This window comes from Danio aesculapii, chromosome 8 (assembly GCF_903798145.1).
Source record: "Danio aesculapii chromosome 8, fDanAes4.1, whole genome shotgun sequence".
Lineage (NCBI taxonomy): Eukaryota > Metazoa > Chordata > Actinopteri > Cypriniformes > Danionidae > Danio > Danio aesculapii.
This window is the reverse complement of record NC_079442.1, coordinates 54,450,207-54,470,738: the sequence shown is the minus strand read 5'-3', so window position 1 is coordinate 54,470,738 and position 20,532 is coordinate 54,450,207. Positions and strand designations below refer to the sequence as shown.

Sequence of the window (20,532 nt, the reverse complement as noted above, 5' to 3'; positions counted from 1 at the left end):
TAGGATGGATGGATGAAAGATGTCCGACCTCCATCTCAGCATGGGCCAGAGCTTTCTCTCGGAGCTCCAGATCAGCCAGAGTTTTCTGCAGCTGCTCCTCCAGCAGACTGAACTCCAGCTCCTGACACAAACACACAGCAGCACAATAACCAGCATTAACAATTAATATAAAGTCAGTCATCACTCATTAAATGATCAATTAGAAAATGATTATCCTAAAAATTAACTAATTAATAAACATGTGAGTCAGTCATCACTCATAAAATAAAAAAATATGCCACTGATATTGTGCAGAGTGTGTGTTGAGTGTTTATGAGTGAGTGTGTTTGTATATGCATGTATGTGTGTGTTGAGTGTTCATGAGTTTGTCTTGAGTGATTTAAGTGTGTTTGTATATGTATGCATGTATGTATATATGTGTGTGTGTGTGTGTGTGTGTGTGTGTGTGTGTGTGTTAACTGAGTATGTGTGTTGAGTGTATGTATATATGTATGTATGTATGTGTGCATGTGCTTTGAGTGTTTAAGTGTGTATATATTTGTTAAGTGTGTTTGTCTTTGAATGTGTATCTGTGTGTTTGTGTATGTATATGTGTGAAGAGTATATGTATAAAGGTGTGTGTGTGTTTTGTGACCTTCTTCTTGATGAGCGCCTCCCGCTGGTGATCTCTCTTCCGCCACTCCTCCGCCAGTGCCTGCATGTGGTTCAGCTCCTTCTGCTTCAGCTGAACACACACACACACACACACACACACACACACACGCACACAGTTGTTTTTAATTAGTAAATAATATAAATATGTGACCCTGGATGACAAAACCAGTCACGAGTGTCAATTTTTGGAGATTAAGATTAATATATCCCCCAAACACTGAATAAATAAGCTTCCCATTGATATCTAATCATAATGTTTTAATAGTTTTACAGAGAGAAATTCACAAACTATCTTTATGGAACATAATCTTTACTTGCAATTCACACAAACAAACACACTCGCACACACAAACACATACACACACCTGGTTATCGAACAGGTCCTCCTGCATCTCCTTCCACATCTCCAGCTCCAGCGCTGCCTTGTACTCCAGGGTCTCTCGGGGTCGAGTGAGAGTCTCGCTGGGGCCCTCAGGAGGAGCCACTGCTGCCGACGGGCCCTGACACACACACACACACATTACCCATAATCCATCTGTTCATCAAGATTATTAGTGACCTTGGGTGTGTCTCAATCAGCACCCTTGTTCACTAGTCAATGCACTGATCAGGGCATCAGCCATTTTTAGCACTGTCTCAATTGCTAAACTCTTCAGGGCGGAAACGGTTCATTTCACTGGAAAAGTCCCACAATGCATCATGAAAATCAGGGCGCATTGATACACACTACTGTATGCACCCTTAATGGAAGTTCAGAAGTGCAAAATATCAATCTCGTGAACCAAATAAACAAACGTAATAAGTAGCAAGAGCTGCTTTTCTAAAATTAACTCCTTATTTACTTATTTTTCACATGAACACACATAGCTAGATATGGTAGGAACACCCTAGCAAACATTTATAGTAGTTGAAATGTTTCTGGTTTATGAAATTATCACATTATTTAGCTGTAATGTCCTTTTAATATATTATATATCAAATTAATGTGACAATGACTAGCTCTGCTGTTGTTTCTAAACTCCAGTTTTGATGATGAACAATGAGGACACACTCAGTGTAGTAAACCAAGATCATCAGTGCCCTTACTAGTGCACATGACCTGCTGATGAAGGACCTTGGGAGCTGGGGTGCTGATTGAGACGCAGCCCTTATTCTCCACGTACAAACCGGCGCAGTCTTTTGGAAACTTTTATGCTCGACACCCACTTTTATTCGCTTCCATTGATTTTCAGATGTTAAAAGCAGCTCGTTCTGCTGCTTAATGATGCAAACTGATATTTTCCTATTATATTATTCTACTTTTAATGGCTCATCATGAACACACTTGTTTGTAGAACACATAGTTTATTCCTAGTTATAGGAAACTGAATCAAAATGTATTAAATAAATTGGCAAAACGAGCGCACCTCCACATTCCAGATGAAGGTCAACCGCTTCGCTTTTAAAAATTGGTCTTATTTCTCTGCTATTTATTTTAATTTGCTGTACATTTCAGTTTAGTTTTAGTTTGTTACATTTACATGGCAGGGTTCAACGCTAAGGATTTTTTCTACTGGCCCGTATATATGGCTATAACACAATCATAATACACTGTGATATATAGCCTTGGTCGTTAGTTCGTTGCATTGTTTTGTTTTCTCACTACAATCGTGGATCAATCGAGCAGAGACCATCTTATTCAGGCAATCTCGGACTGATTGATTTGGCGCGGATGCGAGCGCGATTGCTGGATTCACATATGCCAAACAAACCGCACTGATGGGGGAAACGAGACAGATATATTTGCACGCAATTGACAGACAGTCGCAGCCAAACTTTTGTGACAAGGCAGCACTGGCCCGATCAGGCCAGTAACATTCTGTACACTGGCCCGAGCATCTCGCACGCTGGCCCTGGGCCTTCGGGCAGTCATTGTTGAGCCCCGCATGGACATCAGTAATCAAATTATTTGCCTAATCTAATTAAGACAATAATAGGATTAAGGTGTTTACATGAGCTGCTTTTTGAATGTTCCTTTCATGATCCCATTTTACATGTTATAACACATAATTCGATTAACATCATTGCGCCACCCCACTACCAACGTATCCTCCGGAGTTTTACGTAATTTTGGGTGTTTCATTTTTAATTTGTGGACTTTAACTGCAGTTTGGCACTTTAACTTTCATTCAGGAACATTTCCTGCATGCCCCCCTGACAAACATTTATTGGATGCGAGTATGAACTGCTGGAAGAGTGTCGTTTTAATAGAGTTTAATACCGCACGCTGAATCGTTTGCTGGCCTTGCTGAAAGATCTAAATTGGACAGGTTTAATTTACATAATGGATTCATTTTTAATGAAGGAAATAATAGCAAGTTAATATAGGCAATAATACATATTATATGTAATAAAAATCTTTTTACATGTAATAAATGTATAACACTATATTAATATTTTACTCAAGCGATTTAATAGTGTGCATTTGCTTAATTTTCTATTACCTTTTTAATTAATGATTTCCCACATTAAATACTGTAGTAATTTATAGTAAGCAATATATTGTTTTTAAACCAAAATTTAGCAATAGAAACAAATTAACTATTAATAATTAATTTTAAAATAATAATAATAATAAGTAAATATATATATAACAGCTGTGACAGTTTAGTAAAAGATAGTAGTTTAATCAGTTAAGATAATCAGTTTATAGCTATATTATATATTGTTTATGATTAACTATAGTAATTCATTTTAATGTGACACATTATTGTTTGCTTTTTATATTTTACAACAAAGTGATTTTAACCAAGTATGATAATATTAAAATCAGTTTATTACACTTAATCCTACAATTAGACGGTCTATTATGTTTTCTTTGTGAATGTGGACACATGAATAAAGTCATAAGTGTTTAACCAATTATTTTTATTTATATAATTTGAGTTCAGAAACTGCAGAGATGTTAAAATGATGGTTACCATATAATAATAATGACTGAAATGGGAAACCATATTCGTGAAATTCAATAGGTGGCGATAATGCTAAGGAGTTAGTTATTAAGTTACCATATATGGTTTGCCTAAATCGTGTGTGCTATATTGTGTGTGCCTGAAACGTGTGTGGTTCTGCAGCTGGATATATCTAGATTAATCAGAAATCGCTGTTTACATGGTCGACTCTTAATCAGAGGATTGTCTTAATCGTATTAAAATCGGATTATTGGTGTCCATGTAAACGTACTCAATTATGGATTGCTTTAGTTCAGTTGTTATTTGTGAACGCATTTCAGTTTAGTTTTTATACATTCAGATTTAGTAATTGTAGTTTATCAGAGTGATAAAGCAGAGCAGAGGTTTAGTTTTCCATTTACTAAAATAATCTAGCTTTCAGTTGCAGTGGTGGACAGAAATTCAGAATTTTTACGTCACTACTGTACTTAAGTATATATCAGTGATCGTTTTACTTGAGGAAGTTGAAAGGATTTAATGTGGACAGGCCTCTTATTAGGACATTTTAATCTTTTTTTATTGGGTCTCTTAACATTTGCAGCAATATGCTGGCATGGTCATTTGAGAGTGACAAGTAAAAATAGACTTTCAAAAATGTTCATTTATCTTTTTTATTTTAAAGATTTTAGGCATAAATCTTAACAGTATTGGACACGTGTAGATGAGAACCACCCACTTTATTCAAAGTTTTGCCTCCTGTCATCAGTAAGGTATACAGACGGGAAAGGTCCAACAGATATTCGCATTCATTTGTTCCAACTGCAGTTGCGTTACGTAATAAGATTTAAGTTGTATGTTTTATTTTTATTTTCTTTTTTTTTTTTTTTTACCTGATTATGATTAATTTGATTGTTTAATGTTACTCCATGTTGTTCGAGTGTGACCTGTTGCTGTTAACTGTTGGCTATTGCAGTAAACCTAATTGCCCTTCGGGGACAATAAAAACATTCCAATTCCAATGTGTCAAGATTCTGTGCTCTATCTGAGTTTATTTGTATTTATTTTTATGTCACTACCGTCCAAAATCAAATACTTTACTTTCTACTCTTGAATGAAGCTATAGTAAAGGTCATTTTGAAGATGAAAAATTGCTAATGTTAGTTAGAACATGTTTTACAAAGTAAAGATGCTTGTGTGTTTACTCCGATATGTTTGTGTGTAAAAGTGTTTTTTCTCTAAACAGCTCAGATTTTACACTACAGAATGGGTAATAATTCTTTCTGAAAACTAATATTTATTTATTATTAAATAAATGTTAATATTATTAATACATAAATAAATAATTATTGATTACTATCTTATTTTAGTTGGTTTTTAGTGAGTGTTCCTAGTTCCAGTTTTAATTTATTGTGAATATCTAATTTAATGTCAGTGAACTAAAATGTTTTTTTGAGCGATGGTTTTAGTGTTCATCTTCTAAAATAAGCTGTTGAGTAAAGAGTCGTGACGCACCTGTGAGGATTCAGAGACGAGGATGTCTTGAGTTTTCACAAAGCCAAGATCTTCGAGAACGGCCACATAACAGAGCTCAGCCAGCTTCTCAGACCTGCACGCGCGCACACACACACACAAAACACTTCAGAGGTGATATAATGATTTATATTTTGAATATTTTTATGCTTTATATTTTTAAATCTTTGCCTGCTACTGAATTACAGAAACATGATCAAAGTAACTCATTTGCATAACTCCGCCTCCTGTGATATATGTAGGCACTCATGGAAAAGATACTGAAAGAAACAGACTTGTCCATCTGACCAATCAGAGCAGAGTCTTGGCTTATTGAAGAGGGAGGAGCTCACAGACCTTAAGTGCAGAATTGATTCAACTGATTCATATCAAGATGACTGCAACATGATTCTAATACTGAAGGCATATTCTGAAAAAATGACAGAGTTTTCTGACCTAAGATGCTTTTAAAGCTGTTGTAGGAGACTCGACACAAAATAAGGACACTGTAAAATACGAGATGACCTGCTGGTCAAAGAGATTTTAAAGAGTCTGTAAAGCTCATCAGACACAGAAGAAAATATTATATTATTATATTGTGCTCACAGTAAAAGATTAACGTTGTTTGGTTTTCCACATTCTAGAAAACTATTTATGCACTGAAAAAAGTTCAATATCAACAGATAAAGTGCATTTTATAATGATCTATATAGTGTCCAGACAGATGCACACTATAGATCAGGGGTGTCCAAACTCAGTCCTGGAGGGCCGGTGTCCTGCAAAGTTTAGTTCCAACCCCAATCAGACACACCTACGCTAGCTAATCAAGCTCTTACTAGGCTTTCTAGAAACATCCTTGCAGGTGTGTTGAGGCAAGTTGGAGCTAAAATCTGCAGGACACCGGCCCTCTAGTGCCAAGTTTGGACGCCCCTGCTTTAGGCCCCGTTTACACCAACACACTTTAGTTTTAAAACTGTGTTTTAGAATGATCCACGTCCACAATAGCATTTAACCCAGCGTTTCTGAACAGCTCTGTGTCTACATTAAAACGGTGAAAACGCACATCACATGACCACACACACACACACACACGCGCACACACACACACACACACACACACACACACACACACACACACACACACACACGCTGGCATGCACTGCAGCGTGCTTTGAGCACATACCCATATGAGAGCTGTGTGTGTCAGACTGTTCATCAAGGATCCACCGCTGGATCTAATCTCACTATATTTGTTATACGTGATATTTAATTCATCCTGTTGTCTATATCTAGCGACATATTCCCAGACTTTGGTGTTTTGACTCTATTACTTGTTCTCAGGTAATGTGTTTTAGCTGAGTGCAAAGATAAGTTAGGTTAATATATTCATTAAACTAACTACGGACACTGATTCTGCACATCTGACTGATCGCTTGCCTTTATGTATAAACTTATTGTGCGTTATACTTTTATAATGTCCATTATTGATTATTAAAACTGATATTCAATGAAAGAGAGGCTATGTTTCGTATTTTCAAAGAAAATAAAAGGAGGCAGTAATGTTATCGACTCCATTTTGTTATAAATATGCATGAAGATGACGGTCATACTGTGCAGCTACACGACGCCTCAACATTTTTGGTGTCTGTGAAGTTGCTAATATCAAATTAAAATTGACAGTTCATTATTTCATGTTTTTGTTTTATTGTTAAGATAGTGAAACAGCATAGCCAGAGTGATGTGAATGAGGTTATACAGTACACTGGTCCCTTTGAAGATTTACCAATGATTCCTTATGAGTTTGTTTCCCATATCAAACTTGAGAAGTCTGAACTTACAAGGAGAGGATGCAGGACTGAACTGTGTGTAGGTAGTCTACTTAATATTGAGGGAAAAGCTCCAATCAGATAGGTAAATGTCCTCGCCTAAATGTCTCTGTTTCCCCTATCCACACTGAGACAGAGCAGCAGTGTTTTAGAATGAAAACGGCCTCTCCAGCGTTTCCAAAACGCTCCGTTTTCAGGGCTCAAAAACTCCAGCATAGTGCAGTAAAACTTGTGTGTTTTAAAACTAGTAGTGTAAACAGGGCCTTAGATACACTTCAGACTTACATTTCATCATTGTGTGTTTTGTGCTGCCACCTGCAGGTGAGATTAGTGTAATGCTGGACTCTATCAACTATACTGGAGAAGGTTAACCATTATACAGCCCAGAAGATGGACACACTATATATAGTAGACACACACACACATAAAAACAAAGGCACGTGCACGCACACACACACACACACACACACACACACACACACACACACACACACACATAGAAAATCAAAGATAGACAGACACACACACGCACGCGCACACACACACACACACACACACACACACACATAGAAAATCAAAGATAGACAGACACACACACACACGCACGCGCACGCACGCACACACACACACACACACACACACACACACACACACACACACACACACAGACACACACAGACACACACAGACACACACAGACACACACAGACACACACGCACACACCTTTTCGTTCCTACTATGGATTTCAAAGGCTGCTTTTATGCAGCATTCTTCAAAACATCTTCTTTTGTGTTCAGCAGAAGAAAGAAACTCAACCATTTTGCCATTCGAGTGTGAGTAAACAGTGAGGGGATTTTCTTTTTTGGGTGAACTGTCCCTTTAAGATATTGTAAACCCTACATCATGACTTTCTGAAAAGCTGCTGTCAAATAGTGAGTGTATGGAGCCCTGGCAAACTCTATTCGCTCCTCATCAGGCGTGTGTGTGTGTGTGTGTGTGGGTGGGTGTGTGTGTGTGTGTGTGTGTGTGTGTGTGTGTGTGTGTGTGTGTGCATATGAGAGAGTGCATGTGTGTGTGAGCAAGTGCTGATAATGAGACCGTGTGTGTGTGTGAGCGTGTGTGTGCGTGCATGCGTGCGTGCGTGCGTATGAGAAAGTGCATGTGTGTGAGCGAACACTGATAATGAAAGCGTGGCCGTGTGTGTATGCATGTTTGTGTGTGTGAAGCTGCAGCGTGTCAGTGTTGAGAAGTGTGTGTGTGTGTGTGTTTGCTCCACACACCCGTCTGCTGTCCTGACAGGTACTCTCTCTGTGCAGCTCCTCCTCCAGTGCTGCCGTCCAGACGCATCCAGGAATCGGGTTTTCTCTGAGCTCAGCAGCCGAGACAGAAGAATATTGACAGAACCCAGCAGAACATCTCCAGAACCCGGCTCTCGGTGCCACATCTCCACCAGCAGAGGAACCCTGAACACACACACATACACTATGTGTTCATGTGTTATGGTCTGTCCTCACAGCTGTAATGATATATGTACTGTACGGACTCTATATTCCCTCACACTATATTCCCATCTCCACACTCCTCCATTCTGTCTGACTGATCAGCTCTTTCCCTCATGGAGACCAAAACAATCAACACACAACATCAACATGTACTGCTATTGCTATACTTGTGGGGACATTTGGTGTTCATGAATACCAGCCCCAACCCCCAGCACCCCCCCCTCACACACGCACGCACGCACGCACGCACGCACGCACGCACGCACGCACGCACGCACGCACGCACGCACGCACGCACGCACGCACGCACGCACGCACGCACGCACGCACGCACGCACGCACGCACGCACGCACGCACGCACGCACGCACGCACGCACGCACGCACGCACACACGCACACACACACACACACACACACACACACACACACACACACACACACACACACACACAGGTTTGGAACCACTTGAGGGGGAATAATTAAAGATAAAAACTGTGTTATTGGGTGAGCGGCCCCTTCAAAGCCTTTAGAAACGCATGCATCATATCTAAAGTGGTCTGACCTGAGGAAAGTGTCCTGCAGCTGATTGGGCAGAGCTGCGAAGTCGAAAGCGCAGTAAGACTGTGGTAAAAACACCTCCGTGCTCTTCTTCACCTCCACCGCCGGGCTGGTCATGATGGGAGCTGCACTACCAAAGAACTGATACGCGTATCTGATGACAGAAATCTGGGTTAGAACACCACTGTACACTGTAATTTAGTTAATTAGGGCTGGGCGACAGGACAAAAATTTCACATCAGGATAGAGATGCATAAAAGAGCACATTTGAAAACTCATTATTTTATGCATTTCTCTGTGAACACAGCCAATAAAGTCTGGTGCATTTAATAAAACAGATTTATGCATTAAAATAAGAGTTTGGTCACCGAACATTAGCAACGGAAAGACACATTTACATACATTTAAATTTAAATAAGATATTGCAAAAACAAATATTAAATGTAGATCTTTTTTTTAATGTTTCTTTAGATTTTTTCCTGTTTATTAACATTTTATTCACTATTTTTTCCAACATATTAATTTAGGTGTTTAACAAATTAACATGAATAACATTGTGTGTTGTGAGAAGGTTGCAATCTTCAAAGCACAATGTTTACTTGAGCAATATTTTAGTTGTTTATGTTGGACCTTTAATCATTACTTTTTTAAGTGTTTTATACTTTACACTTCAACATTTTGACTCAGTCATTTGCCCTGAAGTTCTAAATAAATTGAGAAATCTGATTAATCTGATCTGATTAATTATACAATTTATATATTCCTTCATTTTCTTTTCAGCTTAGTCCCTTTATTAATCTAGGTCCGCCACAGCGGAATGAACCGCCAACTTATCCAGTACATGTTTTACGCAGCGATGCTCAATTAATATATATTAATGATAAACAAATTTCAAATTTGTAATGCTCTCTTCTTTGTAATAAGTACTCTTTGCTCTTGTGTTGTAATCTGCTGTTTAAATAATACATTCAGAGTTTCTTCATCCTGAATAACCCTTCAAATAAATCATACAGAGGTTACAATCATTACCAGAGGCATATAATAGCTCAAACTCTAGTTCAAATGTAAAGATGTAAAAAATGTAAACGTACAGCAGACAAAATGTAGGTACAGAATCGTTTTGGAATCAGGTATTGACTCCCAGAACGGGAGACCCAGGAACATTACAAGCTCTTATGTTAAAGCTGCAGTAGGTGATTGTGTTCCGAAATCTCTGGCTAATGTGTTCACTGAACGCTAATTTGGTTCTTTAAACAAGTTCGTCAATCAGATTAAAATGTCTGGAACTATAAAACTATAAAATAAACTGATCTGAGATTGCTGTGTGTTGTGAAGGACAGATCTATAGATCCTCTAAATCATAATCAGCAATGCAACGATTGGCTGATGGCACAGCAGCGTTATGACATCATCTGATTAATATTCAATTATCCACGTGAGCTAAATCATATAAAATTGTAGTAAACGGTTTAGTAAATATGATGCACAATAACTTTCCACATTTGCTGTGGGTTTCAGGCTTTATACTTTCATGTATCAAGAGTTTTCAGCAATTTATTTACTTTTAAATTTAGAGTGAATCTTCTTTATTATAGGCCTATTCAAGTATCCTAATAAATGGCTGTTTAATTAAATTTGCATCAAAAAAGCATGATGAAGGTGTCTGAAACTTTTGCGAAGCATCAAATCACCATCATAGGCTATTATCTCACTATACGTGAATGACTGCAGAAATTATTATTTCTTTAAAAACAAACAAACAAAAAAACCCAGTTGATTTTTGTGCATGTGGTCTATTATCATAGACAAATTATACTAAAGCTGGACCAGTACATTAAAGTAGTACGTGTAAAAGTCCATATTAATAAATGTTCTCTTTGATCCCCTTGGGGAGAGAACACCCCATGACAGTTTTTATACTTTTATTTTGGAATGCAGATTACATAAGTTTTATTTTCATATATTTTTTAATTATTTTACTTTCTTTCTATCTATCTATCTATCTATCTATCTATCTATCTATCTATCTATCTATCTATCTATCTATCTATCTATCTATCTATCTATCTGTCTATCTATCTATCTGTCTATCTATCTGTCTATCTGTCTATCTGTCTATCTATCTATCTATCTATCTATCTGTCTGTCTGTCTGTCTATCTATCTATCTGTCTATCTGTCTATCTGTCTATCTGTCTATCTGTCTATCTGTCTATCTGTCTATCTACACACAATTTTTTAAAACCATTTTACTATTTTCAGAAGTGTATATAGGTTATTACTGTAGGAAAATATCAGCATTCAGTACATACTTTCAGTATTACCTTTGCTCGAACAGACCCAATCTAATCCTGTTAACATGAAATAAACCTGCTCCTGAGCAGGTTTGAGCTACCAGAACTGTTGCTATGACAACAACTCTCATATGAGTTTTGAAGAACGAAACGATCCTGGATTGTGTCAAATCGTCAATAACCAAATCCAGCTAATTGAGTAATCCACGTACGGAGAACACACCCCTGTTCACACAGATCCGCCGTTTGCATGTGCACGTGCATTCATGTGCACACGAGAGAGAGTGACAGCAGTAAAAACTAATGCTGAATCAAAACTTTAAAATCCTGAATCAATATTGGAGTTAGTTTTGCTGCTGGAGATGGACGACACCATGGCCAAGTATTTTTTAAATACGTTCTGTTTTAAAGTCTTGATGTAGATTGTGTTGTTATGAATGGGTTATATGCACAGAAGTGTCGTTCAGCCACTGAAATCTCCCGGTGATAGATTGATGTGACTATTTTCAGTTTCATAATGTCCTTTTACAGCATCCATAATGTCGATTTATATTTAGTTTAACAACAGAACATCAGTAAATAGCATTATTACGCCTGCTTTACTGAGCTGAAGTAGCTTTTATATTCACATTGGGTCATTTCTGATCAATGTCAGCCTGTGCCGCTCCCTATATTGTTCACCGCTACTCTGAATATTTACTCTGAAATAACATTCAAGTGTGGCTTTGTATTAAGTGTAATTCCAGCACCCACCTGCCAACCACAAACCATACAGCAGTGGCTTTAGGACAAAGCGTGTAAGACCAGCGATCCTTGAATGCATGAAATATTGCACATTATGTCAAGTTCTGCTGCTACACAACTGAAAGTTGCTAGATATAATACAGTTTTTCGTTGGGACTTGTAATATAAAGTTTTCTAACTGGGGAATGACATGATCTAGTGGGTCTCTGTCATCTTTAATGGGCGTGTTCGTGATTTCAGGAGGCGTGGCTTTGGACAGCAGGGGAGGGACAGTGTTTCAAAGATATTATGCTAACCAGTTAGCATTTAGGCAGATCACCTACTGCACCTTAGATATCTTAATCTAGTGTCTCCAAAACAAAGACAAAATTCACATTCAGAAGACATAAACCTGATATAAACATACAAATCTTGCAGTTTGTCTCTTCCGCCTGGATCAAAGATTTTTAGTTGTCACCTCATACTTCAGTTTCTCAACAAATCTTCTGACCAATCAAATGCTCTCTAGTATCTGACTTGCCCCGCCCCCTTCTTCTTATTTGCATGTATTTGCGCTTGAGCTCAACCACTCTCACTGGCAGAGCGGTGAGAAAAAACAACACGCTATTGGCTGATTTTAAAAAGAGGAGGAGTTACACTATGTACTGCCCTCTCCTCATGTTTCAGTTGAGATTACGTCAAGCATCCAATAAAACAGCAGATTTCAAAGCCTCACCTGAGGAAGCAGTTAACAGGTGAGCTGGTCCTGAGGTCTCGGATGCTGCGCAGGTCCAGAGAGAAGCAGAAGTGATGAGCGGAGGCTGGAATGGAGATCTTTGGGGCAGAAACAGAGACAGAGGAGTCTGCACCGTCAGCTTCAGTCTGCACAAGCACATCGGGAACATCTGAAAACACACACATTTACTTTTTACTGGCTGAGAATAAGAAACACACAGCTGAGAGAGCAGTGAACGAATTTATCAAACATGCCAATAATCAATAAATGGAGATAATGAACATGTAGTGATATCCTGTGCACTTCAAAATACTGTAAATATCTATTTATCATTTAATCTTTTAGAGAGTGTTTTGCTGTGGTTTTCATAACAGCATCAAATGCTTGGAGACTTAATTGGCTAATAAGTTTAATAGTTCAAACATGAACATTTCCATGTTAATCTGGACATGCTGAAATATTGATCAAATTCTTTGAGCATTTATAGAGCTTTTGTACATTAATGCTCCAACAATTAACATCAGTTAATTTACCTGAAGTCACCTTGAAAGTTTATTAATATTACAGGTGATATTAATTTCTTAGTTAATGCCTAATAACACATCAACATAATATTTGTAACCTGATTACAAGTCATAAATGCTTTATTCAATGGAGTTAATAACTAATAAAATTCAGCTGTATTTTTTTAACTATTATTACCAGAGTAACGGTAAGAAATCTGCCTTTTTTACTATTGAATTTAATCCGTTAACTAACATTTACGTGATATATTCAGCTGTAGACCACACACACACAATCTAGCACACACAATCTAGCACACACAATCTAGCACACACAATCTAGGTAAACCATATATGGTTTGTGAACAGTTTAGGGTTTCCCATTTCAGTCATTATTTTATTATTATATCGTAACAATCATTTTAACATCTGTGCAGTTTTGAAGAACTCAAATTATGTAGCCTAAATGAAAATAATTAGTTAAAGATTTATGACTTTATTCACGTATCTACATACACAAAGAAAACATAATAAACTGTCTAATTGTAGGATTAAGTAATAAACTAATTAAGGATCTTAATGTTGTCATCCTTAGTTCAAATTGTTTTGTAGTAGTAAAATATAAAAAACAAACAATAATGCATTACAATAAAATGAAATACTATAGCTAATAATTTAAAATTAATATATTAACTGATAAACAACTTTATCTTTTACTAAACTGTTAGTGCTATATATATTATTTTTCAAATGTATTACTAACAGTTTATTTGTCGGTATTACTATATTTGTTGCAGCTATAATTACCACAAATTACCAGTGCTTTATGGTTTAAAAACAATATAAAAACAATATATTACTTACTATAAACTTCTATAGTATTAAATGGAGGAAAACATTAATAAGAAAATTATTAGAAAATTAAGCAAATAAACACTATTCAATTACTGGAGTAAAATAATACTATAGTGATCTACATTTATTAAATGTAAAAAGATTTGTATTACATGTAAAGATGCATTATAGCCTGTACATATTAACTTACTATTTCCTTCATTATAATGAATCCATTATATAAATTAAACCTGTCCAATTTAGATCGTTTATACATCTATGAAAACGGTTACAGCAAGGCCAGCAAACGAGTATCTGACTCTGTCATATAAATAATGACTGATCATGATGACTGATAGTAAACTGTTCAGTCTATTATATTGAATGGTGATCAGAAACAATCTTCCCCTGTCGCTCGTCACGATCACTTTATTTGTTAAATAGTTTACAATATTGTTTATTGTGTAATTAACAATAAATATAAAAATATATTGATGACGATGTCCGAGAAGACGTTAATAACATTAACATCCATCGGATAACTATGGTTTGCCTAGATCGTTTGCGCTGGATTGTGTGTGCCTGAAACGAGTGTGGGTCTGCAGCTGGATATTATTGACATTTACTAATCAGACTACAGTGCTTCCCACAGGTTGAAATATACTTGCAGTGGTAGCCGAATTGAAACATACTTTTTACCCACAGCACATAAATGGTCAACTACATGCAACAACCAAATAAATCCTGTGATTTTTAACTATATTTTATTCATTATGACACGGTTATACTCCTTTTCTTTGCAATAAGATATTAAAAAAAGCTGTTGAGGTAAAAATAAATCCACTGTTTCTTTTACTTTTATGCTTTTTAGAAGCCATGTCTGACAGGTTAAAGCTGCTCTCTTTCTCTCTCTAATGTTTTATTGGCATGATATTTTGTATTGCCAAAGCATTTTAGACGCGTATAAAGTATTTAATATATTAACATCATTCAATTTATAAAATATATACAGAAAATGAGAAATAAATACCAGAAAAAAAATGAATAAAATAGGCAATATTGCTAGAAATTATAATAATTACAAGAATAAAATGTGTAGGTTATTTAAATAAGGCAAATTAGTTGATTAACTAGTACTAATGGTGTACAAATATTTTGCAGTCAGTATAGAGTCATTTATTTCTCTCATAGTAAACTATATCTGAGTTGTTTGTTAAATAATTAATAATTTAATGTTTTCTCGCTGCTGTGCGTGCGCAGTCAGCTGCAAAATGGTTATGCAAAAATGCTAATAACAGCAACTTTAGAAAGCGAAAGTAAAACCAGAATCCTGGACATTTTAGGAGATTCAGAAACTACAGTCAGATGCAAATCAGCGGAAAAGGAGCGTCTCTGTGGTGGGTCTGCAGAGCATGTGATTGTCTGTGTGAGTGTTGACAGATCTCGCACACACAGAACCAGCAGTAGGAAACATGCAGAAGGAGAGAAGTTTTTTACTAGTTATTCGATCTCCAATGTTTGGCTTTCTTTGGAGGATACAAAAAAAGTGTAAACGGATGATAATAATAGTATTATTCATGCGTCACCACCAAATAAACTTGTGCGGCCGTTAATATACCTGGGCGGCCTGCCCAAGTTAACTCTATTTGTGGAAAGACCTGGACTTTTATTATTAGGTGAAACAATTTGAAGATTTATAAAGCAATACTTTACATATTTTTTTATTATTATTATTCCTGTTTAATAATAATAATAATAATAATAATAATAATAATGTTATTGTATTTTAGAGCTTAGGTCAATATCATAATACGGAGTAATACTGAGTGAATTAATGATAAAAGCTTCAGCAATTAATCTAACAAAAAAAATCTAAAACCATCATAAAACAAATAAACACATTATTGAACACTTGCCATGTGTTGTGGGCGGAGCTAGCCTGTCATTCGTTGTGGGTGGAGCTAGTCTGTCATCTGATATGGGTGGAGCCAGTCTTTCATGTGTTATGAGCGGGGCATATCTGTCATGCCATGTGGGCGAGGCCTGCCGGTGATGTGCTGTGGGTGGGGCCTGTCTGACATCTCCTGAAAGACTCTCGGCTTCGCTCTCAGAGTGCTGGTGTTCAGGTGAAGTGTGTGTAGATCTGAGCGGAGGATCTGGAGATCTGTTGAGCGCTGACGGGCTCTGCAGGGAAACACACTCCTCCTGACGGCCGGCTGGAACACGGCCTTTCTTCACCGGAGTTTTAATGCCATTCTCAGTGGGCATGTCTAGCTGTTTACACAAAGATCCTTGTTAAAAAATACTGAGGGCTGTCCACAGAATTACATCCCATAGACAACTAGATCCACAGTCAGGAACTTGATTAGACAAATTATAAATTGGCATTAGGCAATAAACATTTAAGTACTTATAAAAAGCCTTTTTTTTTGCTTGCAGTAAATATAAAGAAAGAAAGAACACACACACTACACACATTTGACTAAAGACATCTGAATGTGTACATAAACATGGATTAGCATATGTTAATGAGATCATAATTCAAAAACGTTTATAAAAACATCAACAAATCCATAATAATAGAGCAATTTTATTTGAGTCATAAGAGACATTGTCATTGTATTTAATGAAGAGTTTTAAACTGGTCTTTTTTCACATTTTTAAGCCTTCTTCTGAAAAGGGGCGGGAGCAAGATTTGCACTTAAAGAGACTCAAACAAAAACGTTTAGTTTTTGTATCTTCAATAATTCTGATTAGAAACTCTAAATAAACTCTGACTAGATCAAATAAAATCCTTAATAGATTCGGATTTCTGCCTTCCAATCAGTCTCGGTGTGGATCAACGTTTATCCCGTTTCTCATTATTTTTATTAATATCATTATTTGAATAATGAATAAGTTAACACATTGCTTAATATAAGAATGTTCAGTGCATTTGCCTGTCTCTTTGTAACTATTTTCAGGAGCCACCAAACTAGGTCAGAGGTCACGGAGACCTCGAGTGGAACTGAAGGGCTGATGACTGGATGCAACTGTTTCTATAGTTATTTCTATGAGTTAATACAGTCTAAAATGTCTCAGGTGATTTTGCTATTCTTCCGGTTAATTCTTTTAAAGTGATTCTACTTTTTATTCAAGATAGACTTTGTGTAGTTAGGATATTTTAACTGCCTGAATGTAGATTACACCGGTTTTTAACCAGTTTTAATAAAGACGGCTGAGAGTACACTCAGCCTTGGGTAAGAAACAGATTGTACTTCAAGTGTGTGTGTTCTATTTGATTGTGGATCCGTTTCAAAGGTCTGGGGTCAGCTCTAAACACTCTAGCGGATGTCTGTCGTTTATATGCTTGAGATATTGTTCAGAATTGTACGCACGCACACACAGGGAAATTTTCCTAGTCTATCTGTGTGTTAACCAATCAGGTTAGAACACCTCTATATGTGAGTTAATGAGTATAATTGATGTTGATTTATGATTGTAAGCAGAGCGGCCTAGGACCTCAAGCTGGCTTCTGCTGATGAAACTGCAAACTATCTTCAGTAAACTTTATTTATTTATTTGAACCTCTGACTCCAGCTCTTGTTCATCTGACAGACTGGTCATTCTTTGGGTTAAAACTGAAAAGAAAATAATAATTTAATATTCAGAGTTTTTAAATGTTTTAAAACCATTTAAAGCTCAATATGATTAGCCCCCTTAATCAATATTAGCTTTGGATCATCTCCAGAACAAATTAGTTATACAATGACTTGCCTAATTGGCTAATGATTCAATAATTTTGACTTCAACTGTACATACATTGCAGGTGTGCACATTGTGAAATCAATGCTGAAACAATATATTATGTAGCCCTACAAACTGCAATGAAAGCACATGTAACACTCTGATAACTCAATCACACATAATCGCACCTGATTATTGAGGTCTTCAGGTCTCAGCGTCACTGATATGCCCACTGTGGGTTGCAGCTCTGCGGGAACCGTCTGCAGGCTGGGTTTGGAGCGATTCGGAGGCTGCAGGATGAACGCACCCTCAATAGTGGACGAGTGTTTGTTCAGATCGGAACTGCTCTTGAATAAACCGGCCAGACTGATGTCAGTACTTCCCAGGGACTGATTTCCACAGCAGAGATGAATCTGTGTGTAAGAGACAATTCGGTACATACATACACAGACATACAATAAACAATTAAAAGCAGCACCTAAAAATACACTGATCATTGTCATTTGTCTGTGTAGACACAAATCTATTTATATTTATCATGCTTGGGGTGAATGGGTCTTAAGCATCACCTGCGTCGCTGCTTTGTTACTGTAACTGTAAACTTTATTGTACCTGATTCTGCAGCGTAATAGATTTACAACATATATACCACACCACACACTTCAGACAAACATTAAACAACATTAATAAGACAAAAAAGTAGCTACTTCTTTCCATTAAAATTCAGCAAATCAATAGCACAAGGGACAAATTTAAGTCTAAAATAAATTCATCTATTGGTCCTTGCCACGAGACCCTATACCAAGATCTTAAGGGAAGGGGTTAAAAGAGGATGGGATACGTCAGATGTAATCCAATGAGTTTTGTTTTAACACCTGGGCTCGGTTTTTCAAAAGGTTTAATCCGAATAAAATTGATCCGGACTTAGTAATCACATAATCCAGCTTATTTTTTGAGCCATTTTTTCAAAGCAACATCGAATTGGATCAATCTGATCTGCACTAGGATAACCAGTGCTCAAACAGGATAGGAAATCACAATGTAGAACTATAGATATGTAAAGAGCAACAAGTAGCTAGTGTGGTGTCAATATAACTTTATTTTTATTTGAAATGAACACACACACATTTAAAAAATAAAATAAACTAAAAACAAGAAAACCCCCACCCGATCCTCTTCCAACAGTCCGCTCATCTGAGACCAAAACACAAACACTGTACAATGAGGATATTTACAACAAGTTTCAAATAAAGATGTATTGAATTAAAAAAAAAGACTTAATGTCAAAAACTCCACAATAATTTCAGACTTCCTCATCTGATGTGGAGAGAGCAGCTTGTCGGAGCGTAGCCTTTAGGAGGCAGATCTCAAGTCTGGCCTTGCTTTGCTGCAGTTTGGTCAGAGTCAGTTGTTCCTCTGCCAGATGAAGCTGTGCTTCTGCCCTTTCAGTCTCTTTTTGCAATTCTTGAACGTGATTTTAACAATCTGTGATTGCCATTCTTTGCATTTATTTGGTTATTCTGAAATCATTGCATGCATCACTAATAAATATTCTACAGAAATATTTTCCATTGTGATGAATATATATATATATCAATTAGTGACAGAATAAAATGTATTGTTTTTGGTCAATTTTGACCGCTGTTTGGGGGATTATTTTATGAGGCCAAACTCTTTCTACATTGCTGTAGGCCTATAATGAAAGGCTGAATATGTTAAAGCCTACCTAATTACTGTAGCCTGATGGATGAACAAACACAATTAAAATTTTATGAATAAATAGGATATCTTGTAAGGTAATGCATTATCCAAATATATTATTATTTGATAAAGTTTTCAATAATCCAGGTCAGTTTAATCCAGGTTTTCTGGAGGTCTGAAAAACCCAAACTAAAGGTTTGATCCGGATCAAAACTAAGATTGTATTAAGTGTTGTAATCCAATTATGTAATCCGATTTTTACTTTTGAAAAAACTATTTTCAAGATGTGATCCAATCCGTTATCCAAAATCCTTGTGGATTATTTCTGAATAACCAGACCCTGAATTTCACACAAATTAGATGACCCTGGCACTTCCACCCCTAATACTTTACCGCAGGCATTTGAAACCTTAGACAGGGAGTTCTTCTGTTTAACTTTTGAAGAAGCAAACCAACAAATCAGTGAAGAGGTTCAAACTGATTCTACATAAACCATTTAAAAGCAAAAGTCCTATCAATATTAAACTTCGCTAATTTGCTTTAACTGCTTTGACACAATCTACATTGTAAAAGTGTTATATAGAGGTAAAGATGAATGGAAGTGAACCTGTAGGCAGGGCTGCTGGCTGAAGAAGAGCCTCAACAGCGACTCAGAGCTGCGGATGCGGACTGAAGCTCGCTCCGGCTCAAAGTTTGGACTCAGCAGGTTCTGGAAGGGTTCACTGGTGATGTCGTTTCCCAGCAGAGTGTAGTAAAAGAAGAACTCGGAGCCCTCGCTGGACAGCTTAGCGGAGCTGGAGATCAGCTGCACAAACAGACGGTTGAAGACAACATCATAAGCCCTCCTGTCAAATATAATTATTCTTCAAATATTTCCCAAGGGTTGGTTAACAGAGCAAGGACAAATTTCACAGTATTTCCTGGATTGTTTCTTCAATTAATTGCATTTTTCTTTTGCTAAAAAAAAATATTAAAACAACATTTCAAAAGGTTTTTTTCATTTATTAAAAATGCTTAACAGCTATTCTGCCAGTG

At 36.8% G+C, this 20,532-nt stretch overlaps 1 protein-coding gene across 1 annotated transcript in view; it reads right to left on the bottom strand.

The window, feature by feature from the left end:
* The window catches only part of cep120 (centrosomal protein 120), a 50,661-nt gene that overhangs the window by 18,655 nt on the left and 11,474 nt on the right, over positions 1-20,532 (bottom strand). The window contains exons 6-15 of the mRNA XM_056464212.1: positions 20,105-20,302; positions 17,985-18,209; positions 15,987-16,344; positions 12,734-12,902; positions 8,986-9,135; positions 8,201-8,383; positions 5,097-5,190; positions 1,020-1,154; positions 635-724; positions 29-121 (exon numbers count right to left, since the gene is read on the bottom strand). Of these exons, the coding sequence (XP_056320187.1) occupies positions 29-121; positions 635-724; positions 1,020-1,154; positions 5,097-5,190; positions 8,201-8,383; positions 8,986-9,135; positions 12,734-12,902; positions 15,987-16,344; positions 17,985-18,209; positions 20,105-20,302 (1,695 nt within the window). The remainder of the gene's footprint in view (positions 1-28; positions 122-634; positions 725-1,019; positions 1,155-5,096; positions 5,191-8,200; positions 8,384-8,985; positions 9,136-12,733; positions 12,903-15,986; positions 16,345-17,984; positions 18,210-20,104; positions 20,303-20,532) is intronic.